Source organism: Schistocerca gregaria, chromosome 2, assembly GCF_023897955.1.
Source record: "Schistocerca gregaria isolate iqSchGreg1 chromosome 2, iqSchGreg1.2, whole genome shotgun sequence".
Taxonomy (NCBI): Eukaryota; Metazoa; Arthropoda; class Insecta; order Orthoptera; family Acrididae; genus Schistocerca; species Schistocerca gregaria.
In genome coordinates, this window is record NC_064921.1 from 593,897,401 (window position 1) to 593,923,866 (window position 26,466).

General features: G+C 37.5%; 1 protein-coding gene across 2 annotated transcripts in view; it reads left to right on the forward strand.

Moving 5' to 3' along the window:
* The window catches only part of LOC126334509 (fatty-acid amide hydrolase 2), an 86,520-nt gene that overhangs the window by 26,280 nt on the left and 33,774 nt on the right, over positions 1–26,466 (forward strand). For both annotated transcript variants that reach the window (XM_049996852.1, XM_049996851.1), the window contains exons 4-5: positions 20,661–20,878; positions 23,361–23,472. In XM_049996852.1, the coding sequence (XP_049852809.1) occupies positions 20,661–20,878; positions 23,361–23,472 (330 nt within the window). The remainder of the gene's footprint in view (positions 1–20,660; positions 20,879–23,360; positions 23,473–26,466) is intronic.

Here is a 26,466-nt window from a genome sequence, read left to right on the forward strand (position 1 = left end):
GACAAATAAAAGCCGAACCAACTCAAAACAAACATAAGAACACCTATGCAAGAAGTTTTTAGTGAATTGGAAAAAATGTCTTATTTGCTGAATTTTCCTATCTTGGAAGCACTTCTGGACCTCACTATTCAATAGGTTGTTCAGCTCCTTCAGCAGTTATGTTTTATTTCCTGAGTGGTGGCAAAATGAAATCTTCTCATTGCTCTCTTCAGCCTTGCAAATACAAATAAGTTGCAGGGCCCCATGTCTGGTGAATAAAGTGGCTGAGGCAACATAATGGTTTTGTTTCTCGCCATAAAATCACAAACAAGTATTGAGCAATGAGTGGCAACGTTATCCTGATGCAGTTTACATGAGTGGTTTTTCCATAATTCTATGAAAAGGGAAGTTGCTACTCACCATTTAGCGGAGATGGTGAGGGGCTCTTCAGGTAGTTTCAGTGTGGTTTCAATGTTGTACCACTATACCCATCTTTCATCAGATGTTATAACATTCTTGTTTCTGTATCATTGTCAGCTTCATTCTTCAATCCCTGAGTGACGTCTATGTTATGTTGTTTATGGATGAAATTCAACAGATTGGGAACATACTTTCCTGCTACAAATTCCATGCCCAAAACAGCTGAAACAATTGCTTTGAATGAGCCAAAGGATATGCCGACATCATCAGCCACCTCTCTGATGGTGATTCTGCAATTTTCCAGAACCATTTTCTTTACTTCTTCCACATTGTTGTCCGTAATTAATGTGCTGTGGTTCTAGGATGGACATCACCTTCAGTATCTTCGACCATCTTTGGAGCATTTATACTACTCGTAAACTCTTTTCTTCCTCATAGTAGGTTTGCCAAAACCCACAGTCAACATTTCAAATGTGGTGCTGCACTTTATTTCATTTTTTGAGCAAATTTTAATGCAAATTCTTTGATCCATCTTTTCAAACGTAAACATTCGCCAAGCACTAGAAAACACTTATAATCTTTTCGACTGTATACAATAAACTAAATATTCAAAACAGCTTAAAATACAAACTTACATCAAGAACATGGGCACCAGCAAGATAAAAAAAAAATTAAAAAATTGAAAATCAGATGTATAAAGCCCGTGAAATTAAAAAAATTCTCATTACTTTTTCTTCATACCTCATGTACTGTATAAGTTATCTGGCTGTTCACATATCACACAGTTGTGTATAGGGTGATGACGTGCAGAGGGACTTGCAGATGATACTTTCCTTATGTAAGAATTGGCACTGGTCTTCAATGTACAGTAATTTAAAATGCATATAAATAACTGACAAGATCTGGTATCATTTGATCACTGATTGCATAGCCAGTGACTGGAATGAGTCTCACTCTTAAAGTATCTAAGAGTTACAGTGTGGAAACCAGAAGAAAACAAAGTGGATATGTATCTTGGTATTCTGTGGTGCTGAATATTGGAAAACAAATAATGTTAATAAGGAGTGTTACATAACTTCCTAAGACTACATTGTAACTAAAAAGAACACTCTTATTTTTTACATGTTATTATGGGAGAACACTCATGAATTTAAAGTATCTTAGATGTACATGTTGTAGAAGAAATTACTAATGGTGAAAGTTCAAGATATGGTACTGAGAGGGAAACATACATATGGTCTCTGTGGCGAACAGAAACCAAAGTCTGTGACAAGACATTATGTCGTGCTGTATAAGAGCTGTGTCATGTGCCCAGATAGCTGGACACATTAGTATGCCATTTGTGGGATTGACAGAGATGCACTGGCCCCAGATTGAATCTGTCTGGTGGATTTATAATGAGCTTTGACATGCTGGCCAGCCTGGATGTGGATTTTAGGCAGTTTCCCACATCCGACTAGGTGATTATGAGGCTGGTACCCATGTCCCCCCTCAGTTATATGATCCACAAACATTCTCACACTTTCACGTGGGATTACTCTAGATGAAAAGTGATGGGTAATGGGGTACACATATTCTGTGCTGGAGGGGGGGGGGGGGATGATGACAGCAGGGAGGCCATCTGGGCACCATCTACTATTGTTGTTGTTGTTGTGGTCTTCAGTCCTGAAACTGGTTTGATGCAGCTCTCCATGCTACTCTATCCTGTGCAAGCTTCTTCATCTCCCAGTACCTACTGCAACCTACGTCCTTCTGAATCTGCTTAGTGTAGTCATCTCTTGGTCTCCCTCTACGATTTTCACCCTCCACGCTGCCCTCCAATACTAAATGGTGATCCCTTGATGCCTCAGAACATGTCCTACCAACCGATCCCTTCTTCTGGTCAAGTTGTGCCACAAACTTCTCTTCTCCCCAATCCGATTCAATACTTCCTCATTAGTTATGTGATCTACCCATCTAATCTTCAGCATTCTTCTTTAGCCCCACATTTCGAAAGCTTCTATTCTCTTCTTGTCCAAACTATTTATCGTCCATGATTCACTTCCATACATGGCTACACTCCATACTAATACTTTCAGAAATGACTTCCTGACACTTAAATCTATACTCGATGTTAACAAACTTCTCTTCTTCAGAAACGCTTTTCTTGCCATTGCCAGTCTACATTTTATATCCTCTCTACTTCGACCATCATCAGTTATTTTGCTCCCCAAATAGCAAAACTCCTTTACTACTTCAAGTGTCTCACTTCCTAATCTAATTCCCTCAGCATCACCCGACTTAATTCGACTACATTCCATTATCCTCGTTTTGCTTTTGTTGATGGTCATCTTATATCCTCCTTTCAAGACACTATCCATTCCGTTCAACTGCTCTTCCAAGTCCTTTGCTGTCTCTGACAGAATTACGATGTCATCGGCGAACCTCAAAGTTTTTATTTCTACTCCATGGATTTTAATACCTACTCCGAATTTTTCTTTTGTTTCCTTTACTGCTTGCTCAATATACAGATTGAATAACATCGGGGATAGGCTACAACCCTGTCTTACTCCCTTCCCCACCTCTGCTTCCCTTTCATGCCCCTCGACTCTTATAACTGCCATCTGGTTTCTGTACAAATTGTAAATAGCCTTTCGCTCCCTGTATTTTACCCCTGCCACCTTCAGAATTTGAAAGAGAGTATTCCAGTCAACATTGTCAAAAGCTTTCTCTAAGTCTACAAATGCTAGAAACGTAGGTTTGCCTTTTCTTAATCTAGCTTCTAAGATAAGCCGTAGGGTCAGTATTGCCTCACGTGTTCCAACATTTCTACGGAATCCAAACTGATCTTCCCCGAGGTCGGCTTCTACCAGTTTTTCCATTCGTCTGTAAAGAACTCGCGTTAGTATTTTACAGCTGTGACTTATTAAACTGATAGTTCGGTAATTTTCACATCTGTCAACACCTGCTTTCTTTGGGATTGGAATTATTACATTCTTCCTGAAGTCTGAGGGTATTTCGCCTGTCTCATACATCTTGCTCACCAGATGGTAGAGTTTTGTCAGGACTGGCTCTCCCAAGGCCGTCAGTAGTTCCAATGGAACGTTGTCGACTCCGGGGGCCTTGTTTCGACTCAGGTCTTTCAGTGCTCTGTCAAACTCTTCACGCAGTATCGTATCTCCCATTTCATCTTCATCTACATCCTCTTCCATTTCCATAATATTGTCCTCAAGTACATCGCCCTTGTATAGACCCTCTATATACTCCTTCCACCTTTCTGCTTTCCCTTCTTTGGTTAGAACTGGGTTTCCATCTGAGCTCTTAATATTCATACAAGTGGTCCTCTTTTCTCCAAAGGTCTCTTTAATTTTCCTGTAGGCAGTATCTATCTTACCTCTAGTGAGATAAGCCTCTACATCCTTACATTTGTCCTCTAGCCATCCCTGCTTAGCCATTTTGCACTTCCTGTCGATCTCATTTTTGAGACGTTTGTATTCCTTTTTGCCTGCTTCATTTACTGCATTTTTATATTTTCTCCTTTCATCAATTAAATTCAATATTTCTTCTGTTACCCAAGGATTTCTACTAGCCCTAGTCTTTTTACCTACTTGATCCTCTGCTGCCTTCACTACTTCATCCCTCAAAGCTACCCATTCTTCTTCTATTGTATTTCTTTCCCCCATTCCTGTCAATTGCTCCCTTATGCTCTCCTTGAAACCCCGTACAACCTCTGGTTCTTTTAGTTTATCCAGGTCCCATCTCCTTAAATTCCCACCTTTTTGCAGTTTCTTCAGTTTTAATCTACAGGTCATAACCAATAGATTGTGGTCAGAGTCCACATCTGCCCCTGGAAATGTCTTACAATTTAAAACCTGGTTCCTAAATCTCTGTCTTACCATTATATAATCTATCTGAAACCTGTCAGTATCTCCAGGTTTCTTCCATGTATACAGCCTTCTTTTATGATTCTTGAACCAAGTGTTACCTATGATTAAGTTGTGTTCTGTGCAAAATTCTACCAGGCGGCTTCCTCTTTCATTTCTTTGCCCCAGTCCATATTGACCTCCTACGTTTCCTTCTCTCCCTTTTCCTACTACCGAATTCCAGTCACCCATGACTATTAAATTTTCGTCACCCTTCACTATCTGAATAATTTCTTTTATTTGATCATACATTTCTTCAATTTCTTCGTCATCTGCAGAGCTAGTTGGCATATAAACTTGTACTACTGTAGTAGGTGTGGGTTTCGTATCTATCTTGGCCACAATAATGCGTTCACTATGCTGTTTGTAGTAGCTTACCCGCATTCCTATTTTCCTATTCATTATTAAACCTACTCCTGCATTACCCCTATTTGATTTTGTGTTTATAACCCTGTAGTCACCTGACCAGAAGTCTTCTTCCTCTTGCCACCGAACTTCACTAATTCCCACTATATCTAACTTTAACCTATCCATTTCCCTTTTTAAATTTTCTAACCTACCTGCCCGATTAAGGGATCTGACATTCCACGCTCCGACCCGTAGAACGCCAGTTTTCTTTCTCCTGATAACGACATCCTCTTGAGTAGTCCCTGCCCGGAGATCCGAATGGGGGACTATTTTACCTCCGGAATATTTTACCCAAGAGGATGCCATCATCATTTAATCATACAGTAAAGCTGCATGCCCTCGGGAAAAATTACGGCTGTAGTTTCCCCTTGCTTTCAGCCGTTCGCAGTACCAGCACAGCAAGGCTGTTTTGGTTATTGCTACAAGGCCAGATCAGTCAATCATCCAGACTGTTGCCCCTGCAACTACTGAAAAGGCTGCTGCCCCTCTTCAGGAACCACACGTTTGTCTGGCCTCTCAACAGATACCCCTCCGTTGTGGTTGCACCTACGGTACGGCTATCTGTATCGCTGAGGCACGCAAGCCTCCCCACCAGTGGCAAGGTCCATGGTTCATGGGGGGGAGGCATCTACTATTAACATTGCCAAATTCAAATTAACTTTGCGACCTCATACAGGTACTGACTAAGGCCAGGAAAAAGGAGTAGTATGGTATCTTTGTGTCAGTTCAATCTCACCCACTACTTGACACTTGTTATGTCAAAAAGGAAAAGTTAAAATGCACCATGAGTTGCCTTGTGGTTGCTCCATTTAATGAATTTTGTATAAAGAACACTGCTACAGTAAATGTGTGTATGACAAGTTTTGCATTTATGATGATCATAGTATGCAGTAATGTCTTGTACATACGTTGGTTTCTTCTATTCATAATTATTCCTTTTCTTGTCTGTGGACTGGCAATTACTGTCTCCATCACTTATCCATTGCTAAAATTTCATTGTTGGTTTCTTGGTCATGTTTTTCTTGGGGATGTGACTCATAGGTGATGTTCATATATAATCCTTGCAATTCTATTTCTTCAACCTGTAGTGGTTCTGCCTGCTTTATTTTTCTTCGTTTGTTGTCCTTGGTGTAGACGTACTGGCTGAAATATGGGGTTTGTAATTTGGACACTGTCTATGGTAAATAATGTAGCTGACAGATGCTCAGTTGCATTTCACTGTCTTTTACTTTCACTTTGCACAATCCCTCGTTAATACACAATTATGTATGTATGGCCAGTGCACTATTGTTTAAATTTTCCATAAGCCTCATTAATAGTTTGCAGGCGAACCTCCACATACTGCTACAATAATTTTGTGTTGAACATCTGCGAGTAGTAAAAACATAACCACTTAGTTCACAGTCCTTCAATTAAACTGAACAGTCACTGCCATTGCTTTAACACATGTCCTATTGGTGTAGCACTTATTTCACTGTTAAGTTGATACTTGTTGTCGTTCTAAGCAACACAGGTTCCTCTTCTGAAACTTGCCCATGGACTGACTGTCTCGTAACCAAAACCCTGGCCCTTGTTTATCATCACAATAGTAGGTGCTGAAACTACACATTACAATTAAATTAACTGAATACATCGAAAGATACTGTCTTTTAACAGTTTCTTCTACTACAAGGTTTTGGCTGAATTATTTGTTTAACTCATGAAATTAACATATATCATTATGTAAACAATATTTTTGACAGGACTGTTAATTACTTTTGAATTAATGAGGGGCTGGTTTTGCTAAATTGTTTTTGAAAAGAGCCAAATAAATACTTAAAGAATACTAGCATTTCGTCTTCCAAATGTTTATAATTCATACAGAATTTATATTTGTTTGTACATCAATAGTAGAATTTAAGTTATGAGACAATTACTGATTTCTCCCTATAATGAAAGATACTAACTAGAAATAGTTCAAATAAATTAGAAAATCAGTTACTTACCTGAAACTAAGCATAAAATTAGACCTGTTCTTTAAAACTGAGGGCCAATCTTTCTCTTTTATTGAAATGTAGATAATATTCACATATGTTAATGGTAAATTGTTAAAAGTGAAAAAAAATTAGTGAGGCAGATGGCTAAACAAGAGGGGAATTAAAAAATTAAAATTATCCCAGCTTGCTTCACCGCAAATTCTTTTTTCTCTCCTTTTACCAAATGAGGAAACCTCTAGTTACAAAAATTAGAGTACAACAGATTTCATTCATGTCTCTGACCACCTTGTAAAAAGAAATACAGAATGATGGGATCATCCAACACAACTCAGTGAGCAGCCAGCAGATTTATGTACGAAACAATTTTATCTGTGTGCTAAGTAAATTACAGTTTTAAATCATTGTGTGTAAAAAGTAAGACTTTCATCTTTGGTGTAATGTTGATTAACAAACTAACTTCATTCTACCTTTAATCTCATTTTCTGTCTCTGTAAATGCAGTGTTTAGTTGGCTATAATTGGATATCTCTTATATCATTTCAAGCTATTTTCTGTATAAGGGTTATATGGTAGTACCAAAGTGGCTTAGAGTAAATCTCAATTCTACTGTGAGTTCAACATGTACGTAATACTACTTCAACAGTATTATGAAAAGGCTAGGTTGCTACTCACCCTAAAGGCAACAGGTTGAATGGCAGACATACATGACATAAAGAGAGTATGCAGAGCTTTCAGCCAAGTCCTTCTTCAGAGTAGAGAAACACTTGCACATTCACACAACTGAGCATGCCTGACACACACACATGACAGCTATCTCCAGCTGCTCAGGCCAGACTGCTGGCCCGAGCAACTGGAGATAGCAGTCTTGTGTGTGTCAGGTGTGCTTGCTCATGTAAATGAGTAATGTTTTTTCTGTCATTTTGCTGGAAATGTTGTGTACAGTCCTTTCCTCATGCCTGTCTGCAACTCAACGTGTCATCTTTATGGTGAGAAACAATCTGTCCTTTTCATAATATTACTCAATTCCAACCTGGATTTTCCATTGTTTAGTATTACTTCAATCAATCAGTCTTTATCATTTTATTTTCCCTATTTATCAATGTTAGTTGTGTTGCAGAAGTAGAATGCATGTTCAAGTATCCTTTATTTCCACATTTGTACATTAAAGTAGTGCTGATTATTTGTCACACACTTTCTCAGTAAAGAAAATACTGAGTGCAGCATTTAAGAGCTTTCTTGTGATAGTACAGAGTGTTTATAAATGAATATTGGTGTTTTATCGCTTTGTAATGTTTATTACATTAAACTTGCCAGTATAAATGATTTGTCAAATGAAAGAGCAACTCACAGTTGTGTTTGGCACCAGTGCACATGTGCAGAGCGCAATGTTTCTTCCACAATCCACTAGATTGGTTGAACTTCGCTGTACCCAAGCGCTGGATAGGCCGCAATGGGCCCAATGACAGAGCTTGCTTTGGATGGCATCCACATTCACGCAACCTAATGCCTCCCTGAATTAAGAAACTGGATTGAAGCAGCTGTTGCTACAATCACTGAAGACACACTTATCAACATTTGGGAAGAACTCGGCTATAGACTTGATGTGTGCCGTGTGACAAATGGTGCTCACATTGAATGTTTATAAGGTTCTTGGTAGAACTATTTGAGTTGGTCTTTCATTTGACATATCATTTATAACTGTAAGTTTAATATAGTAAATATTATAAAGTGTTAAAACCCCAATATTCATTTATAAACATCCTGTATTTTCCAGTATGATGGAACTGTTAAATAAGAACTGAAAATATCAATTTCAGGTTATGTTTTCAGCAAAGGACTGACAGTTAAATTATGAAATGAATGTTTCAACCTACAGAATTATTTTGTGGAGAATGTGTTGCTTTGGGGCTTTCTTAAGGTAATTTTCCAATGGTGATGGTACTCTCTAAACCTCTCATGCATGGAATTAATATTAACTTATGTGTTTGATGAACTGCTAGAATGTCTACAATGGATTTTTGATAATTGTGAGTGTAACATGTTACATATTCAGTCAAGTAACATTATTGAATTATACAAACACAATCCACAAACAGTGACCAGAAACAGTCTTACTAGCTTGTGAGGGTGTTGCAGGTTAAGTTGTGCTGAAAAAATAATTGTTAAGAAAAAAATTTGATTCATTGAGCCATTTCTGAGTTAATTAGCATTAAAGTACCCAGTCTGGCCTTTGTGTGCGCAAATTCAAGCAGCCCTCCAGAGACAGTATCACCAAACGAGTGATACAAAAACTGGGCCTGGGTCAGTTATAAGGATCAAACCCAAGCCAAAGGCTCAGTAGTCTAGTGCTTCTATTATGTATGCTTTGAGAACAGCTGACACTAATTGTTTCTGGTGGACCAGTTGCATTTGGACATACATTGACCTGATTGGCTAACTTATCATCTAATTCACTTGGAAACGGCACAACATATAGAATTTTTTTCTTAACAGTTGTTTCTCAGCACAACCTACCGTGTGGCACTCTACAAAATTTGCAATATGTACCTGACCACCTTGTACATGTTAAACTTCCTGACAGATTAAAACTGCATCCTTGACCAAGACTTGAACCCAGAACATTTGCCTTTTGCAGACATATGCTCTATCAACTGAAATGCCCAAATATGGCTCACAACCCAAGCTTTACTTCTGCCAGTCCATATCCTACCTTTTAAACTTCAAAGAACTTATGCCAGACTTGGAGGACTAACACTCCTGGAACAAACTGGATGGTGAAATTAACTTTTATTTAATCATCTTGAAAGTGAAGTATTTGTGTAGAGTTACTAGTTTAGGCTTTGCAATAGCCATTTTCAGAATCTGCAATGGAAGTTAAAGAGAGTCGACTTCATGTACCCAAACAACAATAGAATTTTTATTGATGACAATGCACCATTTCACTGGGCCACAATTGTTCACGATGAGTTTGAAGGACACTCTGAATAATTCATGCAAATTTTTTGGCTACCCAAATCGCCCGACAAGAATCCTATTGAACATTTATGGGACATAACTGGAAGGTCAGTTCACACACAAAACCCATCATACACCAACAACACTTTCACAATTGTGGATGGCTATAGAGACAGCAGGGCTCAGTATTTCTGCAGGTGACTTCTAATGACTTATTGAGTCCATGTGCATGCCTTATGGAGTTACTGCGCTAAACTGGGCAAAAGGAGGTCTGACATAATATTAGGAGGCATCCCATGACTTGTCACATCAGTGAATGGTGATTAGCAGCATGTACTGTCACTGGGTGGTGTAAGCTGTACCTGGTCAGTTTGATTGTGGTCATTTATACAGGCAGTAGTTTGCTGGTTGCCATTGGTGCACAAATAGAAATGCAGAAATCAAAGCTGAGATTAATAATCATATGGGTTCTTTTCACTGGGATATGATGGAACAGGATTTTCTGCATACTTACATGGCGCATGTAGTACTCTTAGGTCTTTCATGTGATAAGGAATTGGAAGCGGGGTTTCCAAGACTACACCAGAAAGCTATTAGATTGGTCAGTTACCTTCTCAAACTTGTCTCTATTTAAGTCTGTTGACCTATCAATTAATGATGCACTAAAATGTGCCAGTGACTATTTAGTTTGTGATATAAACATTACTTTTCACCCTATATTTTAGAAAAATATTGGCACATTCATAAGCAGTAATAAACAGAGTAAAAGAAGAAAATACTTTTAAAAATCTAGATGCTGTTCTTTACTGAAATAAGATAAAATGAGATAATCAGAGTCATAAAGTAACAGCAGCCTTTCACCGCTCAACTTTGTGACACATCTATATGTACATCTGCATACTATGCTAGCCATTGTACAGTGCATGATGAACGCTACATCATACAGTTATTATTGATTTTGTTCCTTGTTCCATTTGTCTATTAAACGAGGGGGGAAATGACTTGTATGTATGCCTCCTTGAAACCGCTAATCTCTTCTTTCTTATTCTCATGATCCTCACAAGAGATATACAGTGGAGACAGCAGAATGATTGCAGTGTCTACTTGAAGTACAGGTTCTCTAAATTTATCCAACATGGTTTTATGAGAATTGAATTGTCTTTCTTCTGAGGATTTCCATTTAAGTTGTCCAAGCATTTTTGTTACTGTTTCGTATGGGCTGTACCAACCTATCCAAACGGTGTCACTGAAAGTTTTCAGTGTCAGTTGTCATGTTGCTTGGTGTGGACTTTGAACATGAGAATAATACTTTCTCTTGTACTTGAGTTTCTTTGTAGAAGTATTAAATTTTTTTAGAACCCTTCCAACAAATCTAAGGCTTTCATTCTCCTTTCCTGATACTGTTTTTATGTGATCTCCCTGTCATGCTGTTTCTTAGTATTCTCCCTAAGTACGTATATCATATAACACACTGAAAATATTCACCTCTAATCTTGTAATCAGATACTATCAGGCTCTTTCTCTTCATTGTAGAAAGTATCTAACGTTTATCCACATTTAAAGAGAGCTGTCCATCATTACACCAAATGGAAATGTTGACAGTTTCTACATTTTCTTACAGTCATCCAACAACGGCACCTTCCTGTACACACCAGCATTATCAGTGAACAGTCTTGTAGTACTGCTGTGCCTTTGGTGCACTCGATGGTACTTTAACTTCTGTGGAACATTTACTGTCCAGTATATCACACTGGGTTCTGTTTATCAAATATCCTGAAGCTAATCACATATTTATGAAGGTACCTCATGTGATGGTATCTTGGTTATTATGTTGAGGTATCTCTTAATATCATTTTGGACCTCTTTTTGCCTGGAATAGTGCAGCAACTTGATAGGGCATTTACTCAACAAGTCATTGGAAGTCCCCTGCACAAATATGGAGTCACACTGCCCCTATAGCCAACACTAACTGTGAAACTGTTGCTGATGCAGGTGTTTCTTCTTCTTCTCTTCCTTTTTTTTTTTTTTTTTTTTTTTTTTTTTTTTTTTGCAGGAACTGACCTCTCGGTTATGTCCTGTAAATATTCAATGGGATTCATGTTGGGCAATCTGGGTGGCCAAACCATTCGCTTGAATTGTCCTGATGTTGTTCAAACAAATCTCCAACAATTGTTTGGGAACATGAAGTCCATAAACGGCTGCAAATGGTCTCTAAATAGGCAAACATTCAGAGGACCCAGATCATAGAGCCACCACCAGTTTGCATAGTGCCTTGTTGACAGCTTGGGTCCACGGCTTGATGGGGTGTGCACTACTCTTGAACCTTACCATCAGCTCTTACCAACTGAAATCGGAACTCATCTGAACAGGCCACAGTTTTACAGTCATCTAGGGTCCAACCAATTTGGTCATGAGCCCAGGAGAAGGACCGCAGGCAATACCATGCTGTTAGTTAGCAAAGGTACTCACATCTGTTGTCTGCTGCCATAGCCCAATAATGCCAGATTTTGCTGCACTGTCTTCACAGATACATTCATCGTATGCACAACAGTGATTTCAGCGTTATTTCATACAGTGTTGCTTGTCTGTTAGTACTGACAACTCTATGAAAATGCTGCTGCCTTCAGTCATTAAATGAAGGCCGCTAGCCACTGTGTTGTCCATGGTGAGAGGTGATACCTGAAATGTAGTATTCTCAGCACACTCTTGACACTGTGAATCTCAGAATATTGAGTTCCCTAATGATTCCCGAAATGGAATGTCCCATGCAACTATCTCCAACGACCATTCCACGTAAAAGTCTGTTAATTTCCATTGTAGAGCCATAATCATATTGGAAACCTTTTCACATGTATCACCTGAGTACAAATGATTGCTCCACAATGCACTGCCTTTATTATTATACTTGTGCACGCCATACCTCTATCATCTGTATATGTGAAAATCGCTATCCCATGACATTTGTCACCTCAGTGTAGTTTATGACATGCCACAGAGTCAAACACCTTTTGGGAAACCAGTGGATGGCATCTGTCTGTTCACCTGCCTCTTTTTGCAAGAGGATATGGATAAAACCAGCTGCATTTGACATGAGGTTTTTTGTGGATCCATGCTGATTCTTTCAGAGAAACTTGATTTCCTCCAGAAGTATTACAATATTTGAGCTTAGAATGCGCTCTAGGATCCTACAATAGATGAGCATCAGGGATGCTGGTCTGTAGTTCTGGGCATCCAGTGTTTTACCATTTATGTAAACAGGTGTGACCTTTTCTCTTCTTCCGTGCATGCAGAACTGTTTGCAGCACAAGAGGTACTTGATAAATATGAACTAGGAAAGGAGCTAATCCTATACATATTATAAATTCACGTCCTCCGTAGCAGTTTTTGTCTGTGTTTGGGCTAATCTCAAGAACTAATGTGGGGTTTTGATATGATTTTCACTAATAGATAGACTGATTGACTGTGTCAGTACATATTATAAACAAGTTGTATGGAGAAGGTGGGATGCTAGTTCAAAATAAAGCCTAACTGGAATTTCATCTGGGGCTAGTGTGCTGTTTGCTTTAAGTAGTCCTAATTGTTTTTCAGGATCGGGGCATTTAGTATTGATATCTCTTGTTTGTGAGTTTGTGTGATGGTCAAACATTGGTGTGGTTGTATCCTCTTGTGTGAATACAATTGCAAATAGGGAATTTAAAATTTCTGCTTTTTTTCCTATTGTCTTCAATTTCAACATGAGACTAGTCCATGGGAGACTGAGTGGAAGCTTTCGACCTATTCATTGACATTATTTGTAACCAGAACTTCCTAGAATTTTCTGATAGATCTTTCACCAGAGTCTGAGTGTGAAAATAATTGCCAGCTTCACACGCAGCCCTCCTTATGGATGCATGAGTTGCTATGTATTTTTCTCTGTCAGTTTCCCTGCAGTCTCTTCTGTAGTTACAGTATAATGGTCTCTGTTTTCGCAGCAGTCTCTGAATGGTACCATTAAACCAAAATGGATCTTTGCCACCTTTTATTATTTGAAATGTGCTTATCCATATTGTGGTTTATAACCAGAGTTAACCATTGTTGAGGAGTGTTTTTCCAATAGTTGACAAATGCTCAGATTTTTGTAGATACAAATGTATGCCCTATTGAAACAGTTTGGTCAGCATCTTTAATACTAGTTGTTGTTATAGAGTATTGAAAACTACAAGTTTTTGCAAAATTTGACATTTGCTCCAGCCAGTTAAAGAAAAGTTGATAAATGCAATCTGTGCATTGTTTCTGAGAGACTGGAAGGGAGTATACCAATGTAGGGCATCAATAACAATGTAGGACGTGATTGTCAGTGATAATGTGAGAGGTGTCTGCAAAAAATAAACTCTGTAGGCAAACACTTGCCGTGAGAACCAACAATAGAAATAAATTAGTGATTTACACAGTGACATTACCTCCCTATTATCTGTTGCTCAGTTTCAGTTAGCTCTGTTGGAGACAAGTTTGCAGCAAAGGAGTAGGATGTTAAACTAAAAAATGGAGGTCAATACAAGTGACTCAAAAAATGGTATATGTGTAATTGAGCGCACAGGTGGTGGTAGGAAGTCGAGATAGAGAACGAAAGCATCCACAAAGTCCATCAAGAACAAGAAAATCCCAGCTACTGATTGTTCACATGGACCACCAGATGTACTAGTGAACCAAAAAGCCATAGAAAGAAAAGAATGCAGAGTAGCTTTTCATCATCATGTGACTAAGATAACAAAATGGAGCAGGATAAACTATTACTAAACATGTTAATCACATCACAAAAACACAGGAACAAACCATAGGTAAGGGAGGGTTGAGTGAGGGGTAAAAATGTTAGATGGAGACCCTGGCATAAAAACGGTAAGCAGCTTCAGATAGCTATAGAGTGCAGTAGTTATTCAGAAGTGAAGAGGCTTATGCAGGATAGACTAGTGTAGAGAACTGCTTCAAATCTGTATTTGCACTGAAAAGCATAACGACAACAGATTTCTCAGTTTTTGTTTAGCCTGTTATTTATGAAGACAAGTGTTCTTTGTTCTGCAAGGTTTAATTGGGCGTTATGTGATAAATTGGAATTCTCTTGTTGGTGGGGCTTCAGCTGCAAGAGACTGTGGTCATGTGTGTCTGATTTGCACTGGTGTGTGCACACAATTTGTGTGTGTGTGTGTGTGTGTGTGTGTGTGAGAGAGTGTGAGTGTGAGTGTGAGTGTGTGTGTGTGTGTTTTGTCTATTTTCGACAAATCCCTTGTTGGCTTATAGCTCTCTTCCTGATAGTGTTTTTATTGTGCTTATCTGCAACTTAGTATCTTCGCTATATGGCATAATTACAGTATTCTGCAGCAAGCGACAATGCAGTGCAGTGATTAAGACACAGGACACACATTCTGGATGAGCAAGGTTCTATTATCTATCAACCAGCCTGACATATGTTTTTTCTTGGGATTAATGCTGGGGTAGTTCAGTCAACAGGGCTACTGTAGATTTCCCCCCTCATTGTTTCCTAACTATTCTCTAAACAAGAGGTTTAACTTTTGTGCTTCCTTGTTATTTCACAATCAAGACAATTCACCAAGAATGGTTGAAAAACAAAGTGATTAAAGATATGGTGTAAAATTTCTTACTTTCAGTTGCCTATCAGGAGATTCGATTTCTTGATTCTCCTGTGTAAGGCATTAAAAGAAACATCATCTGTACCAGTTTCAAGGTAGGAGTTGAGACCTATGGTAAAATTTCCTGTATTGCTTCTGCATATTGTCAGAAAGAAAAATTGATGAATGAAAATAGTGCTAAGTTATGGATAAATATTAATTAAAAAAAAAAAACCTGACCATTGGAAATTACTGGATGAAATCTGATCAGTTGACCAGCTTGGCTTTTGTCGGTGACTCTGTAATAGTAACATCTAGTAAGCAAATCTACAACAGAACATCCAGCAACTGGGTGGAATTGTTGAAGAAGAAAGGACTGGAGGTAAAAGTTAAAAAGCAAAAAACAATGATTACAAACAAAAGGGAAAAAGGCCAAAATTTTGTATTACAGCTGCAGAATATAGTTGATACCATTAACATCTGTGAGCTGCAGTGATCTAGGGGTGCTGCAAGGAGGCACAAAAATCAGCTACATTAGCAACAGTCTCAGCCAGAGACCCAGGTATAAATCCAGCTGCGCGATGTACTAACAGTCAGTACACTCTGTGTGAAGCTAACCATTGTGTATTATATGAGACATGCTAGATTTACTTAGCTATCCTCTTTTTTTATCTTATTGTTTATTGTTGGAACTCTATGTTTGATATATGGTGACTTTGGCTTCTCTTACTGGTGCCATGTACAGTGCTGTGGTCACTGAAGCAGTTGCTGGAGAGGCAGGTGTTTAGATTCACAATATTCACAGCTTTGCTGTTTACTCTTGTGAATCCAAATTTTTAAGATTGGGTTCTAGTGCATTGCTAAATAACATAACAATTTAATGTAAGCCTCTTGAACGGGTTTGTCTCTGTCATCACTGTAGGTGGGGGAAGAAATTAGGGAAATAGTCACAGCAGCATGCTGTCTGTTTACTATACTCGGATGAGCAAGAGATACTGAAATTGATAAAGTTAACTGTGTACAGACATTGACCTATTGCTGTGAATCCAGGGTAGTGAATAATTAAACAAAAAATCATATTGAGGTAGCAGGAGAGATATATCTTCAGTAAATACAAAATAAACTATGGGAACAGGGCCCAAAACACAGCTTTTTGAGTGGAAAATATATAAAGCATGTGTAGCAGTCTATAAGATAACAACAGCCAAAGTGGTTTAGACATACACAGCAAATGTCAAAAGTTCACCTGCCAAGGGTAATGAAGCAGATCATGATAGAAGACAAAAATAGATGAACTAGTCCAACAAAGATGTGAAGAAATGGAATAGAAAAGGCACTGCAGACTGGGAGAAATGGAGCTTCTTGTGTCCTCCACACTGTAAGGAAGATCAGTACTGGATTAAATAAATATTACACCAAACAACAGAGGTGTAAATGCAGTTTGTTTGGAATATGTGTTTTTAATTTTGTGAAAACACAATAAGAAAACAAATTATAGAAAGCCAGGAAGTTTCGAATTATAGAAATTCAATAACTACTGTTAATAAATGTGAATATTGGCTATAAGAACTCTGAAGCAGTTTGGTGGCTGTTGAATGCCAAGTCACTTCAAAATAATGCTAATTCATTTCGTGTTAATGAAATTTGATGACCTTAGCACAAAATGATTAAAAATATAGAACATTGCATAGCTTAGATGTCATTATTTCAAACTCGTTGCAGCATTCTATTCAAGTGGTCAATTATTAGTAGGTGGCCCTTTCCTTTGTGAATGGTATTTGGAGTCAGGTTCTCTCCAAATATAAAAGTAAAAATAAAATTATTCAATTGGATAGATAAAAAAATCTACTCACCAAGTGGCGGCAAAACACACACAGCCCTGCTTGGTGAGTAGATTTTTTTTTATCTATCCAATTAAATAATTTTACCAATAATTAAAAGTAAAAATAAGCCACACAATGCATCAAACAATGGCTTTGGGAACCATCCAAAGGCAATATCACATATAACATTACACACAAACTTAGTATCATCCAGTTAATATAATTTCTTGTGTAGAAAGCACTATTTGTGTATTCATTTATCGTATTCTATGTATGCTACTAGGAAGGATGACATTGAGGGATCTGGAGTAAATCAAGGAATACTTTAGCAGAACATAGTAAACACAGCAGTAGTTTGTAATATTTCCTAAGTATCATTCATTATATTGTATCATATTAACAAAAAATATCCATTCTATTCTGCTTGCACTTAATATACCTGTGAGTGAATATCTCACTTGATTATATGGAAAATCTGTTGTATGTTGCAGTTAGATATTTGGCCAACAGTATAATATACTTCTTTTTACATTAATATGTTATGTGTAGCAATAGTCTTAATTTTTGACATTGTTTAGTGTTTCACTTTCTTATAACTACAGTAGAGTCATGATAGTTCGAAATGAATGGCACCAAGGCCACCTCAAACTATTGAAAACTCAGACTATTGAAATTTATCTCTGAAAAAGAAATGAAACAATGTTGAAAAGAATCCAGGTGTCAAAATATGAACTTTATTAAAACAAAGTGTTCATGTAAACATTTACACTGGCAGAATAAAGGTTTTAACTTAAGTCTGGTAAGAGTTTACTTCATGAAATAATGGTGGAGTGTCTTTTGTTTGGTGAAGCTACAACTTTCTCTCATAGCAGCACCACACCAACCATCTGAAGAGCAGGGTGTCAGTTGGTTTTGTCACAGGTTGTTCCACATAACGCGTGGCAGCCTCACATACAGCGTAGCCGTTGGTGTGACTCATTATTGGTACAGTGTTGCCTCATCATCCTCATCACTCTCACACTGCATTGTGGTATTAACCGTGACAATTATAGAAGATTTTGGACATGTCCAAAAGAACGGACATCATTTTGATCCTGCAGCCACTATGAATCAAGACACAAAGAATTAAAGACCTTAACCACCAGTGAGTATTGGTTTATATCAAGGGGGCAAGTTGAAAATTTGGACCGGACTGGGATTCAAACTCTGGTCTCCTGCTTTCTATATAAAAAAAAAGTAGGTGAATGTACTGACCACTGTGCCAACAGGGCCCAGTGGTCACCTCAACAGCATGGACTACCCTATCAAGTTTATTTATTTATTTACTGTTCTGTGGGACCACATTAAGTAGAAGTTTCGATGGTCATGGAAGGAATCAATACATGAAATTATAACACGATTGTAGAAACAGATAAAATGAAATATAAGAAACATATTCAGTTGTAGATTGTACAAACAGATAAAATGAAATATAAGAAACATACTCAGGCGACAAGTCGTTAGTTTAAGTAAAGAAAATCAAGAATGTAACACTGGAATTTGCTTAATTTTTTAGCTCTTCCAGGAGCTCCTCGACAGAATAGAAGGAGTGAACCATGAGGAAACTCCTTACTTTACACTTAAAAGTGTTTGGGCTACTGCTAAGATTTTTGAGTTCTTGTGGTAGCTTATTGAAAATGGATGCAGCAGAATACTGCACACCTTTATGCACAAGAGTCAAGGAAGTGCATTCCACATGCAGATTTGATTTCTGCCTAGTATTAACTGAGTGAAAGCTGCTAACTCTTGGGAATAACCTAATATTGCTAACAACAAACGACATTAAAGAAAATATATACTGTGAGGGCAGTGTCAAAATTCCCAGACTATTGAATAGGGGTCGACAAGAGGTTTTCGAACTTACACCACACATAGCTCAAACAGCCCGTTTTTGAGCCAAAAATACCCTTTTTGAATCAGAAGAATTACCCCAAAAAATAATACCAATAAGCGTATGAAAATATGGGAAGTAGACTACTTTTCGTGTTGAAATGTCACTTATTTCAGATACTGTTCTGATGGTAAATAAAGTGGCATTTAGTTTCTGAACAAGATCCTGAACATGGACTTTCCACAACAGCTTAGTATCTATCCGAACGCCTAGGAACTTGAACTGTCCCGTCTCGCTTATAATATGCCCATTCTGTCTGATTAAAATATCAGTTCTTGTTGAATTGTGAGTTAGAAACTGTAAAAAACGAGTCTTACTGTGATTTAGCATCAAATTATTTTCCACAAGCCACGAACTTATTTGATAATACATTACATTTGATAAGACATTACATTTGATAATACATTACATTACATTACATTACATTTGATAATACATTATTTGATAATGTTTCAATATTACACACAAGATCCTTCACTACCAAGCTGGTGTCATCAGCAAACAGAAATATTTTTGAATCACCTGTAATACTGGAAGGCATATCATTTATATAAATAAGAAACAGCAGTGGCCCCAGCACCGACCCTTGGGGAACGCCCCACTTAACCGTGCCCCTCTGGGACTGAACATCACTACCACTCTCAATATTACGGAGAATTACCTTCTGCTTTCTGTTCTTAAAGTAAGAGGCGAACCAATTGTAAGCTACTCCACTTACTCCATAATGGTCCAACTTCTGCACTAATATTTTGTGGTCAACACAGTCAAAAGCATTCGTTAGATCAAAGAAAACACCTAACGTTCGCAACCTTTAATTTAATCCGTCCAAAACCTCACAGAGAAAAGAAAATATAGCATTTTCAGTTGTTAAGTCATTTCTAAAACCAAACTGTACATTTGACAGCAAATTATGTGAATTTAAATGCTCCAGTAACCTTGTATATACAACCTTCTCGATAACTTTAGCATACACCGATGGCATAGAAATAGGTCTATAATTGTCAATATTATCCCTGTCTCCCTTTTTATAAAGTGGCTTCACTACCGAGTACTTTAATCGGTCAGGAAACTGATCACTCCTAAAGGAAAAGTTACAGATATGGCTAAGTACTGGGCTAACATACATGGAACAATACTTCAGTATTCTGCTAGATACCCCGTCATATCCATGAGAGTTCTTGGTCTTTAGTGATTTAATTATTAACTCAATCTCCCTCTTGTCAGTATCACGGAGGAGCATTTCAGGTAACAGTCTCGGAGTCCTGTCGGACTCAAATTTTCAACTTATTCCACACATTACTGATGAAGTGCCCTGCCCATTAGCCTCATTACTCACGGCATCTCACCGATTCCCATCAGAATTTGAGCTCAATGTGCGTCTGCACTGAAGCGTTCATTGGTCATCTTACTTGTTGTCAACTCTGTGGATTCGGACTTCATAATGTGCTTATTCTGCATATTCCCTGAGTTATGTGAGCCTCTCCCTGTCTCTCCCTCCCCCTGCCACCCCCACCCCACCCCCTTTTATTGTGTTTGTAAAAATTGCAGCTTCTTGCTTTTTCTTGAGAAAGTTACTTGTTTTTGTTATATTATGTATGTCAGTCCTGTAGCAGGTGCTGTTATATTAAATCTTTTAAATATACCAAGAAACATCTTTCCTTTTAGGATTGTTGCATACAATGGGCATAGTGTCTCGCAGTGATGTGAAGGCAACTGAAGATGCTGATGTAGTAGCATTGATGAAAAATGCTGGTGCAATATTATTGGCAGTTACAAGTGTGCCTGAATTAAACTTATGGTCTGAAACTCGTAATAATGTTATTGGACAAACAAAAAACCCATACGATACGAGAAGAAGTGTTGGTGGATCATCTGGCGGTGAGGTAATACATGGAAGAATATATACGAGTGTGTGTGTGTGTGTGTGTGTGTGTGTGTGTGTGTGTGTGTGTGTGTGTGTGTGTGTGGACATTTTTGCTACTGTTCCCTTTGTGTCTAAATATCATCTCCTGTAGCTCCAAGTGAAATAATGCATTATTGCATGCAGTACTGTGTGATATGTAGATTTTTTTCACCTTTCGTTTTCAACAACACAGGAAAGCTGTTGAATAGACTGAACGAAAAACTGGGGAAATACAGAAAGATGCCAGACTTCCACTTATGCAGTGTTCGGACATTTTGTGTCATACTGTTGCACATTATTTTTCTTATTCTTGCTAAGTGGTTGCAGTTATCCCTTCAGAATGTATATGTTATATGGACAAGAAACCCCACAACACAGTAAAAAAAATTGATGCCTGTATTTTTCTATAAAGCAGAATTAATGTTGGGCACTTTCAGATATGTTGATAATTTATGCTTGTAAGTTATGATGTGGTATAAAAGGTATTTCGATTACATTAGATACGATGTTCATTCCATAGACCCATACAGAAGATAGAGCATCTCAGAAAAACAAAATTAGATGATGAAATTTTTTCAGAATAACTAATATTCAGATAAATTTGCCATTTGTCTAGGCAAATTGATTCATTCTGTGTAACAGAGTAATGTGCCACATTGAGCCGAGTTATTTTTCAGATACTGAAAGTATTGAATTTTGTTTTAACTTTTTTAAACTGTATGCTGGTTCTCTTTCTTGCGTTGTTTGCTTTGACAGCCTCATACAAAGCAGATGTCAATAGTAACTGTAAAATTGGCTTTGGCTTGGCCATACCTCAATATGCATTTGTAGCTTTCTACGTCTTTTGTTTATGTATGAAGAGTCTTCTCACTCATTGTGCACAGAAATTTGGAAATTTAATGCCATGCTAAATATCCATTATATCTGTGGTGTACCCACCAGTACTCTGTGATCTTTACTGTGATAGTGGAATGTGCTGTGTTGTTCATGATCATGTTCACTGTTGTGACTGGTGAATGTGATCCATTGTAATAAAGGTCATTGTTCAATTCTGAAGAAACAGCATGTGGAAGAACATTTTCATGATATATCTGCAGCAATACAGTAGTTTGTAAACTTCTTTGAAAGTTTTTTGCAAACAAAAGAAAAATTATAAACCTGCATATTTTTTGTATTGAATATTAACTGTTGGTGTCAGTTACCTACTTGCCTTTATTGTGGGACTGTCATCAGGCAGATATCTATGTGACATTGGTTTATGTATATCCAATTTGTGTGATACATGGAACATTTTCACCAACATATGCATAATATAATGCACGAAAGGGAAACACCAACATGTGCATAATATAATGCTTAAAAGGGAAAAAAATCTTTCTCACTTTTCTACTTGTCTCTTAGGATTACTTGGTTGTTTTGGTGTTGCAGGTGGTTATGAATAAATATTCAGGCCATTTTATTTATTGGCAGACCTAACAAGTTAATTAAATGACTGACTATAAGTACAAGAATTTGACAAAAATTGTGCTTGGTGAATGTGTAAATGTTGTTGCAAATCTCATTTGAGTGGGCATCATTTCAGCAGCATGTTGAAATAAAACTGCACTTTTTTCAACATTCTTTGATGCATTTCTGTAATTTTTCTTGTAGTGAATGAGACCCACCAATTCTTAACGTTATGCCCAGTAAAACAGACTCTGAAAAGCATACTTTAAGAGCTATGAGTACTTGTTCGTCTTTGGTGCAGTAAACCACATCTCTTCTGCTGAACATGTGCTCATAGCTTGTAACGTATGTATTTTAGACCTCAGGTTTACTACACACATTCTTCTTGTTTTGGTTCATGTTACTATGGTGCCAATCTGTAGTGAATGTGTGGTATTCTTTGAAGTGGGAAGGAAATATTTTTGATAATATATTGATCATTTATTATTATATAATAATAGTGACTAAATTGCGTATGAATTTTTTTTTTTTGTTCTGCTGATTTTTATTTGTATGAACTAGTTTTCGGCTTATTAGGTCATCTTCAGATAACTACTGGCTATTATTTACAAGGAGCTTATGTTCTTACGAACCAAACATTCTGGATTAACATACAACGCACTTACATAAGGTCTTCATTTGCGATATTGTCTTTGGAATTATCAAATGGGTCTTTTGACTTCTTGTTCTGTAAAACTGTTCTTTAACATAATAAATGACATGTTATGGTTTGTCAGTAGGATCTATGACAACAATTAGAATTATTTAGAATACACATTATTACAAAATTATAATTTTTTGGTATATGTTGTGAACAGTTGCACTGGACACTAATTGTTGGTTGTACAACAGCAATGTTTTCTTTGGGGGCTACATTTTGTTATTAGAAAATGGAAATGTTCTATCAAGAAGCAATGGAAGAATCCATAAATATGCTTATAAATAATTTCTTGACAATTTTTTTGTATTTCTAACAGGCAAGTCTCATTGCTGCAGCTGCTTCTCCAGTAGGTATAGGCACAGACATTGGTGGTTCCATTCGAATTCCAGCATGTTGTTGTGGTATTTTCGGTCATAAGCCAACAACGGGTGAGTAACAATGTAATGTGGTGTTGGTCAGTTACTGGTATGTGAAATCATAGTATGAGAAACCTAGTTCATTCTTTCAAATATGTTTAAAATTACTGATAAATGATCGTATAGCTTGCTGTGAAGCAGTTGGGAAAAACTGTATAAAATTTTTCACTATCACTTAGTGTGAAGTTTCCTATTCTTCCTGTTGTCTGTCACTGTATCTAGAAATAAAAATAAAACAGTCATAATTTTTATTAATGTTATTGAACATCATGCAGTCATTCAAGTAAAAGAACAGTAAAACAAATTTTTCAATTTTCAAGTGCAAAATATTACATAAGATGGAACATTTACCTCATAAACTGGTTAAATACTATTTCCGTAAGTTATTTTTTTGGCCATCTGCATAATCTGACAGCATGGTAAGATATGGAAGTTCACGGAGGTAATTTTGTCGCCTTGGTAGAGGGACTCCTTGCACTATTTAAGGGCACTGGTTGGCTTTACTAGATATACAGGGAGTGATACCGCACAATAAACCTAGTTTCAGTGGGGGGTCAGACCTAAGCTGTTTTAGCTTCCCTGTTAAAATCAATCAGTCAATCAATCAATCAGTTTTGTCGTCCACTCGAGACATTGTGATGCTGTATCTGCTCGTGGTAAATGTTGCACTATGTAGACACTAATTTGCGAGTTCAAGTTCACCCTATCCTTTATTTCTTAAAACTGCTTTTCGGCTGTCTACTGAAAGTAAGCCTGATGGAACTTCATGGATATTTTGCTTCACTTTTTAACTCACCAGTAACTGCCAGAAACATGTTTTCCATATAGTCGTCACCAGCCACCTACCACTCGCTGCCTGACGCCATCAGGCATCTGCCCAGGTGATCGTGACAAATGAATCTTGGACGAGATTCTGCTGTCGCATTGGCCTGCATAAAATTGTTTATTGTGTCAGTTTGATGTTCTGTGTGAAATAAATTTGATGAGCAAAGTGAAAAAAAAAATGCAGGAACACATGCATTTATGTTTCTCTGAAGTTCTAGTATTTATCTTGCAGTTATATATTTGATTTTGCATACTTGAATCTACTAAGTATTGTTTAAGCATTATAGAATAGTTAAAAGTGGAAAGCCGTGTAACGTTTGTGGCAATTGTTCGCTTTGGACTTAAGGAAGCAGAGACAGCTTGAAACGTTTTTTTCGTGCCTGGGGTGAATGGTATTGGGCATATCACATAAGAATAGGATTTTCTTGTTTCAAGAAAGATCATTTTGACATGAATGATTTTCCGTATTCAGGAAGTCTTGATAATTGACATGTGTAATGAACTGTAACCATTTAACCTTTGTGTGACACTTGCATTCAAAAGGCAAGGTCCAGAAGTTGGGCGAAAGAGGGCTGCATGCTCTAACTAAAAAACAACATATAAATTTTCTTGAACAACATCAATTCACTCATTGAACATTTCTATGCAATATTATTATTGTTGACAAATTGTGATGCCTTTACGATAATTTGTCAAGAAGAAATTAATGACTGAAATGTAATGAAAGACATTTCCTTGAGCAACGGGCAGTGTAACCAGATAATATTTTGCACCTGGTGGCACAAAAAGGGTGTTATGCACTACAAACTACTTGGCAAGGATGTGTCCATCGCAGCTGGTATTTGTTGGCAATAACTGAGAAATCTTTCAGTCACAGTATAAGAAAAATGGCCAACAAAACTGTATCAAGTGTTGCTATTGCATGATAACTGCCCTCATTTACTTTGCTGATTTTACAAACAGCACTGTCCAGGAGTTTGTTTGGGAAGGCACTCCTCACACACTTATTCTTCTGATTTTGATGTTTACCTTTCCCACTCCTTATCAAACAGCCATAAGAAAATTACTTTCTGGATGAAAATGAATTTCAAACCTGGTTTGGTGGCATCTATCAACTAGGGGTGGAATCTGTCGACTAGGTGAGCATTGTCAAACTGTTTTAGACAATCTGTGAGAATATATTTTTGAGATTAACTTGTCTCTTATGATTTCTGTTATGTTCAAGAAAGTAATTGATAAACAGTGTTAAAATATGCACTGCACTAATACAAATAAATTGCACCTATAACACAAGCATGCCTAAATTAACACGAGTTAGTAAAATATTAGGCACTTTGAAGTTTGAAATGGTCTTTGTTTTTGTGCTCTCCTGAAAAAAATTAAAGTATGGAAGTGTGGAGGTTGGAGTAGATGCATAAAGAAACCTAGTTAATAAATTACACAGTGCCACAGTTTCATAAATAGAATTGTGTATTCACAAAAACCAAAAACTGTGTTGGCAGAAACAGAAAAAAGGCATTTCTAATTGTATAGTATCATAATTTTTTTGCCCTTAGACTATGGCATGCTGGAAGTGTTGAGAAGACTTACGATGAAGAAGTTATTTTAGAATTTCCGTATTGATATCCGATATGGCTGCTTTGCAGCTCTATCAAAGAAATATCACAGCCTGGTGTCCATTGAGACTGAAACAAGCCAGTGCATTCATGTCTCCCTTATTGCCCCAGTGGTAGCTAGGACAGATAACTCACAATGTAAATGCAATATTATTTACAATTTCTGAGTAAAATGACCTTCCTGGGCTCAAAAATATACGTTTATAAACTGATGTCACTCCTTGAGTGAAAATCACTCATATTTCTCAACGGAAATGACAAGAAAATATCTATTGAATTTAGCAGGATAATTTTGTGCTGCCAAGAAGTAACACTACACTCACAGAGATTCCAAAAATATTCTGTGTTGTTGCCAAGTTTGTTATGCTACCACCGAGTGAGGTGGCGCAGTGGTTAGCACACTGGACTCGCATTCGGGAGGTCGACAGTTCAATCCCGTCTCCGGCCATCCTGATTTAGGTTTTCCGTCATTTCCCTAAATCGCTTCAGGCAAAAGCCCGGATGGTTCCCTTGAAAGGGCACGGCCGATTTCCTTTCCCATCCTTCCCTCACCCGAGCTTGCGCT